The sequence below is a fragment of the Poecilia reticulata genome, linkage group LG18 (genome assembly GCF_000633615.1).
Source record: "Poecilia reticulata strain Guanapo linkage group LG18, Guppy_female_1.0+MT, whole genome shotgun sequence".
Taxonomy (NCBI): domain Eukaryota; kingdom Metazoa; phylum Chordata; class Actinopteri; order Cyprinodontiformes; family Poeciliidae; genus Poecilia; species Poecilia reticulata.
In genome coordinates, this window is record NC_024348.1 from 6,326,387 (window position 1) to 6,333,674 (window position 7,288).

Here is a 7,288-nt window from a genome sequence, read left to right on the forward strand (position 1 = left end):
TTTTTCACAAATTGGCCATTACTCCTTTTTGGCAATAATGCATTTAAATCTATAAGTGTTTGTTGGTCCTTTTTAATCTTCAGTTTATTGTAGGATAAAAACATAGTAACTGTGGAGCAAAGTGTTCGTTAATCTGTAAATTCTTTAAATATTGTTTTACCACTTGTCATATTTTCAATCCGTTGCCAGACACAATTGATAGAAATGTGCACTTCTCCTTCACATTTATTGCACATATCATGTGTGGGTTTTCTGTGTCTTTATAATATCCAAGTTTTTTTTTTTAAGTCATTTAACTTTTAAAACTAATACTACTAATTATTTTATTTATTTAGTATTGTAAGACATCTAGTAGTAGTACCATGCTTGTTTCAGGATTGTTGGGTGTTTGGGTTTTGTTTTACTTTGCTGTGTTCTAATAAAACTATAATAAAACTCATAATAAAATTATGAGGTATATTGCGTTTGGACACTATTTATTCAAATGCTACCAAAACTTTTTAACCAGATGTAATTCCACAATGTAAGCAAACAGGATGTGTGTTACTTTGTGACACTTTTGTGTTTAGATGAGTTTGTGTTATAGACGAACTGGACGAGACATAAAACAGGAATCTGACGATAAAAAACAACAGAACTGCAGAGTGATATCAAGATGTCTTCAGTGGTGAGACATATTGTGTGATATTAACATAAATGAAATGTTCTGCTTTATGTTACTGAAGGAAATATTCTCAGAAAGAGGTTCAAACTTGCTATGTTTAAGTTTTCAATGGCCCTGCAATCTGCAGCTATGTTTTGTGTCTTTTTGTGCTAATTTTATTGAAGCAAAGTTGCTCTTGTTTAATAGCATTCATGTCAACGAAGCAGAGAAGAAAATTAATGTGCAACATTTTTATCTGTCACAACTTTTTCTTCTTCTTGGTGCGGCGAAACCTAAAAGAATCAGCACAATGGTTCCTCCAAAAATGTTTTACAGCGTTAAATCAAGATAAACTAAGTTTGGTCAAATGATGATAAAACAATTAAAAACAAAAAAACCTGAAATGACAAACAAATATTCAGATCTTGCAAAACCCAGCTGGCCATATGTTTCTGATCTAAACTGGAAATGAAAGAAAACAAAAACACACCTCAAAAATTTGTAATGAAACCTAACCTGACATTACAGTTGTTTTGGATTCCATGACGCAAATAACCAGCATAGGTTTTTTTTTTTCTTTTTTAAAGTTTGAATATTCAAATAAAGTCTAGGTGCTAAAACAAGAGATCAGTGTCAGGCACTGAGCATTTCCCTGAGGACAACCAAACATCGAGCTGTTGGATCATTTTTAATCCCTGTGAACGGACGTAATCAAATGTAAGTTTGTCTTTCATGACAGTGCATATAAATATATATTAATATTATTGGGATGGGATTTCTAGAAATTATATTCATTGTTTTATATTAACTTTTCCTCTAGTGTTGATCTCAACACAAACTACAGTAAACATGCAGTGGTACTTGTTCTTTCTTACTGTGATGGGTAAGTTGCTCTGAATAAATATGGAGATTTTGTCAATGTCCTCATAAAATCATTGGATGAGAACACAAGAAAAGTTTTATTCTGGTGTAATGTGATTTAAAACTGTTTTCTTTCTGTTTTGTTTTTAGCTCAGAATTATCTGATGGACTGTCAGCTCTATGAGTTTCACTACATTAATGAGAATAAGACCTGGACTGAAGCTCAGCAGTACTGCAGAGAGAAACACACTGACCTGGTCACAGTGACTAACATGAAGAACATGAAGAGACTCATCAACATGTCATCTGGAGATATAAATGAAGCTTGGATTGGTCTGTATGATCAAACATATGGTAACAGAAAGTGGTTCTGGTCTCTGCCTGCAGTGGAGTTCAATGAAAGTGAGACAAACTGGGCAACAGGAGAACCAAATGGAGGCTACAGTTGTGTGGTTATATGGAAAGATGGCTCTAATTTTCTCAAGTGGGGAGATTTAATCTGTAATGAAGAGCAAAATTTTCTCTGCTATAGTGGTGAGAAAAAACTCATTTCTTTTAATCTAGATTATCACATTAATGTTTATTTCAAGACTTTATCATGAAAGTGTTTTGAGCTCTGACTTTTCTATTTCACAGAAAATAATTCATCACAGAAATACCACTTGATTTATGACTCAAAGAACTGGACAGAAGCTCAGAGTTACTGCAGAGAGAAACACACAGACCTGATCAGTGGANTGTGGGATTATATGGAAAGATGCCCCTTATTTTCTTGAGTGGGGAGATTTATCCTGTAATGAACAGCATAATTTTCTCTGCTATAACGGTGAGAAAATTTGTCTTTACTTTGTYTAGATCCTCTCATTAATGTTTATTTTAAGACTTACATATGAAAGTTTTTTGTGCTCACAGAAAATAGTTCATCACAGAAATACCACCTGATTTATGAAGCAAAGACCTGGACAGAAGCTCAGAGCTACTGCAGAGAGAAACACACAGACCTGATCAGCGGAAAGAAGCCGCTACAGGATGGAGAAGTGAACAAGTGGTTCAATTTAACGACTGCAAATTCAAAGTACATATTTATCGGTCTGTTTAGTGACACCTGGATGTGGTCAGATGGAAACAGTTTCTCCTTCAGACACTGGAATCTACAGTTTGACAATCAGAGAATCAACAGTGGTCAATGTGCCATGACTGTGTTTGATGATGGAGGCAGATGGAAGAATAAGAACTGTGCTGAAAGAAAACCCTTCATCTGTTATGATGGTAAGATGCTGTTTTCTATTTGCTTGTACTTTACTGGTCAAACAATTGGGATCAAGATCACTTTTCTTTTTTTTTTGCTGTAGCCCCCTCTAGGTTTATAAGCACCAGGCATACAAGTACTGAATTTGATTTAGCTTTTTTGCATCACAATTGAGACTCTTAAAATTGTTCTATTCTAAATCAAATCCTTCTTTCTTATTGTTATTTTTTTTCCTGCAAAGGTTTAGTTCCATTTATATCTAAAAGGTAAATTTAACATTATGTTGCATATTAGTGAAATTAAAGTCTGATCCATTGTTGGTATTCAAATGTTTCTGTGATAAGCCCATATTTCAGAGACTTTCTTAAAGGGATAGTGTTATGTAAAATCTACTTTACACCACTTTATAATGTTATTCACTCATCAACAACATACTTGAAGTGTTGTCTTGATTCTCCATGCATGTTTTAGAAATTCCTTAATCTCCCGTAGCAACTGTTTGGTGCTACCCCATAACTCCTCTACTCAGCTCCTTCAGACTAGCCAACAACAATTAGCAAACACCTGGTGGAATTGCACATCTGCTGAGTTCATCATTCAAGCTATTTCTCAGTGAAAAGTGGATGAAAATTGCTAAAGGTTTAATAGAGGAGCCATTTTGTGTTGACTTCCTGAAGGCGGAGATTCAGAAAGAGCAGGAATTTAAAAAAAATAGAGACCCAATTTTAAGGCATTATTACTACATTCAATTTCTTGTTATCTATTGCATACAACATTTTTATCACAACTCTAGTTAACCTAGGTTCTTGATTATGCTAATGACACTGTGTACCTTGAAAACACATATTGCTAACCCTCTAAGATCGATGGACGGACAGACTGTGGCATAAACCATTAATCCACAACACTGGCCTGAGTAAAGCTACAGATAACATGTTTGTCTTCCTTATTTCAGCAGATGAATTGATCCTGATCAAAGAAAATAAAACCTGGGAGGACGCCTTGACCTACTGCAGAACGAACCACCATGGCCTGGTCACCATCACCGACTCTGATGAGCAGAGACTAGTCCAGAAAAAAGCCCAGTTTGCTTCAACTCCTTTTGTCTGGATGGGTCTGCACTACGCCTGCACTCTGGATGTCTGGTTCTGGGTCAGTGATGAGGCGGTCAGCTATGAGAACTGGAACCAAGATGGAGTGATGGACGACTGTGACATGTCTGGAGCCATGGCGATGGGAGGAAATCACAAGTGGTTTAAAAAGAATGATACAGAGAAGTTTAACTTCATCTGTTCTCTACATCCACCAGAAGAATAAGTGGTGTGTTATGCAACACTTGCTCTCAAACAGGCTGTATATGAAGGCTGATATATGTAGAAAAGGAAATGATTGAATATTGTAAGTCATATTGTTTGGATTTTGTTCTGTTTTACATCATATGCCATGTGTGTCATGTAAATTATATGTTTACTCAAAGCAATATGTCCATCATAACCCTAACTGTAAAAAAGAACGATAGAATCCTAATACGGTACTTGTTTTAAATGTGATCTAATAATATACATGTATATAATCTCTAGCTATCCAGAATGCTCACTTGTTATTGATCAATATATTAAACTATCATGTTAAATGCTGTATGTATCGAAGCAAAACCACAATAAATAATCACTACAAATATATTGAGTTATTTATTCATAAGGTTTAAGATGTGTTTTTGTGAATTACTGCCACAATGAAAGCAAAATGTTAGTAAATGTAGACCAGCAAAGAGTCATAATTGATAAAATGACTTTTCATTTTGGTTTCTTGTTCACATGTTTCTGTAAAGTTCTCCTGACTGCTGATGCCAAGCTGAAATCGGGAAGAGTAAACATTTTGCCCACAATTTAGATTGAACATAAGTTATTATTGTTGCATAAATTAGGTTACTGAGCAACAAAACAACAAATTTTAAACAATCGAGGGGCGGAGACATCAGAAGGTTACAGTGTTTGATATATCAATATACTTATTCCCGGTAAAGATAAAGATAATAATAATGGCTGGAAGAATTTTTCCATGATGCAATGTGTCTTCTGCAGCATTCAATGTCAATTGTTTGCTGTTTTCTCGAGGATATTAAAATGGATGTTTTTAAATCCACGAAAATTGACTTTTCAAAATATATGATTGTCTTGTGAGTTTTTCTTAAAGTTTTCCATTTGGGAATATATTTGATCTCAGTGTTCCAATATTCAAATGCTGCAGGTAAAAACAAGATGTCTGATGAGAGAAGGAAACGGTTTGTACATCAGGACTTCCTGTAAAGTCTGATTTTAATTTTGTTTAAACAACAACCTCACATGAGGAGTTTTCAACAGGAAGTAAAACACAGTGGGCTTATGTTATGAGTTCTGTTTTATGAGCAAACAGGTGTGAAATGTCAGGAGAACAGGCTCAGTTTTATCGAGTTGCAGTTTTGATCCAGGTCAACGTCTAAAACTGACTCTGCACACAATATGTGAAGATGGACAGATGGGAGGAGGAAGGTGAAGAAGACGCAGCAGCATCGGTTAATGTGGTTGAAAATAATGATGGAGAAGAAAAATGATTGAATGGCCATGATGGAAGATGAAACATTAGGGTGTGGCAGGGCAGAAGAATGCTTAACGTTATTTTTATGTCCTTATTATATTTATATAGCTTAAACAAAATGAAAACACTGAAATCTGAAAACGACCAATGATGAAACAACCAGAATTTATCATATTTGTGAATATCTGTGTTACAGAGATAAACCAAATAACATGTGATGAACTGAGAAAGGCTGAGTTGGACCAAGTGATGATGAAAAAAAATGAAGACTTTTTTATACTGAGCTATAAATAAATGACAAGACAAAATATTCAGATCTTGCTGAAGCTCATCAGGATCTGTCTTTCTGATCTAAAGTGTAAACGTATGAAAACATGAATAAACTTTTGTAAAACTTGAATTAGGAAATAACCTGACGTATATCTACCTATGGCGTTACATCTGTTTTGGATTCCAGGATGTAAACATCAGCATATCAGATTCTTTTAAGGTTTGAATATTCAAATAGAGTCTCAGTGCTAAAACAAGAATCAACATCAGGCACTGAGCATTTCACTGAGGATGGTCTACAACCAAACATCAAGCTGTTGGATCATTTTGAATCCATATAAAAGGAGAAAACCAGATGTAAGTTTATCTTTAATAATATTGTATGTAGATGTGATATCATTAGGAAGGATTTCTGGAAAATACATTCATTATTTGATTTTTTTTCTTTCTTTAGTGTTCATCTCTATGCAAGACTGAGAATAAATATGCAGTGGAATCTGTTTCTTCTTACTGTGATGGGTAAGATCTTATACATAAATATTATTATTGAGATTTTATTTAAAGTCAATGTAATCTAATTTGCCATCATTAAATCATTGAATGATAACACAAGAAAAGTTTTTGTCTGGTTAACATGAAGCTGATGATGTAATGTGACTTAAAAAAAGTTTGTTTTTAGCTCAGAATTATCTGATGGACTGTCAGCTCTATGAGTTTCACTACATTAAAGAGGAAAAGAACTGGACTGAAGCTCAGCAGTACTGCAGAGAGAATCACACTGACCTGGCCACAGCGACTAACATGAAGGACATGAAGAGACTTATCAGTATCTCACTAAGAGATATAAATGAAGCTTGGATTGGTCTGTATGATCAAACAAATGCAGAGAGAGCATGGCACTGGTCTCTGCCTGGAGTGGAGTTCAATAAAAGTGAAACAAACTGGGAAAAAGATGAACCAAATAATAAGGGAACTGGAGGCCAAAACTGTGTGATTATATGGAGAGATGCGCCTTTTTCTTTCAAGTGGGGAGATTTATCCTGTAATGAAGATCATCCATTTATCTGTTATAGTGGTGAGAAAATAGTTCTTTGTTTTTGTCTAGATCCTCTCATTAATGCTTATTTTAAGACTTACATGTAAAGGTGTTTGGAGCTCTGATGTCTTTATTTCACAGAAAATGATTCATCACAGAAATACCACCTGATTTATGATTCAAAGACCTGGCTGGAAGCTCAGAGTTACTGCAGGGAGAAACACACAGACCTGATCAGTGGATTGAAGCAGCTACAGGATGGAGAAGTGAACAAGGGGTTCAATTTAATGACTGCAAATTCAAGGTACATATTTATCGGTCTGTTTAGTGACACCTGGATGTGGTCAGATGGAAACAGTTTCTCCTTCAGACACTGGAATCTGAAGTTTGACAATCAGAGAATCAAGAGTGGTCAATGTGCCGTGACTGTGTTTGATGATGGAGGCAGATGGAAGAATAAGAACTGTGATGAAAGAAAACCCTTCATCTGTTATGATGGTGAGTTGTCATTTTGTTTTTGCATATGCTCTGCTGAGGGAGGGAGAGACAGAGGGATGTATGGATGGATCAATAGATGGATGGATGGATGGATGGATGGATGGATGGATGGATGGATGGATGGATGGATGGATGGATGGATGGATGGATGGAT

General features: G+C 35.3%; 2 protein-coding genes and 1 long non-coding RNA gene across 3 annotated transcripts in view; all 3 read left to right on the plus strand.

Moving 5' to 3' along the window:
* The first annotated feature begins 1,306 nt into the window (after positions 1 to 1,306).
* LOC103480321 (macrophage mannose receptor 1-like) lies at positions 1,307 to 4,407 on the plus strand. The gene is made up of 6 exons (XM_017310318.1): positions 1,307 to 1,360; positions 1,464 to 1,526; positions 1,655 to 1,837; positions 2,262 to 2,330; positions 2,417 to 2,773; positions 3,712 to 4,407. Exons 2-6 carry the CDS (start codon positions 1,493 to 1,495, stop codon positions 4,068 to 4,070), a joined length of 1,002 nt encoding a protein of 333 aa, XP_017165807.1. The 5' UTR covers positions 1,307 to 1,360; positions 1,464 to 1,492; the 3' UTR covers positions 4,071 to 4,407.
* Positions 4,408 to 5,896: 1,489 nt separating this feature from the next.
* LOC103480280 (uncharacterized) lies at positions 5,897 to 6,409 on the plus strand. Its single transcript, XR_536071.1, has 3 exons — positions 5,897 to 5,957; positions 6,055 to 6,119; positions 6,280 to 6,409. It is a non-coding gene; the product is annotated as an uncharacterized LOC103480280 (long non-coding RNA).
* A 323-nt stretch (positions 6,410 to 6,732) lies between these two features.
* Positions 6,733 to 7,288, plus strand: part of LOC103480323 (snaclec purpureotin subunit beta-like) — a 1,111-nt gene continuing 555 nt past the window's right edge. The window contains exon 1 of the mRNA XM_008435211.1: positions 6,733 to 7,134. Coding sequence (XP_008433433.1) covers positions 6,924 to 7,134 — 211 coding nt within the window. The 5' untranslated portion in view covers positions 6,733 to 6,923. The remainder of the gene's footprint in view (positions 7,135 to 7,288) is intronic.

What these genes read in the sequence shown, in the direction of transcription:
- LOC103480321 (XM_017310318.1), top strand. Translation starts at nt 1,493, where the DNA reads ATGCAGTGGTACTTGTTCTTTCTTACTGTGATGG. An exon ending in TAATTTTCTCTGCTATAACG is followed by an intron (nt 2,331 to 2,416) that starts GTGAGAAAATTT and finishes TTGTGCTCACAG; the next exon opens with AAAATAGTTCATCACAGAAA. An exon ending in ACCCTTCATCTGTTATGATG is followed by an intron (nt 2,774 to 3,711) that starts GTAAGATGCTGT and finishes TTATTTCAGCAG; the next exon opens with ATGAATTGATCCTGATCAAA.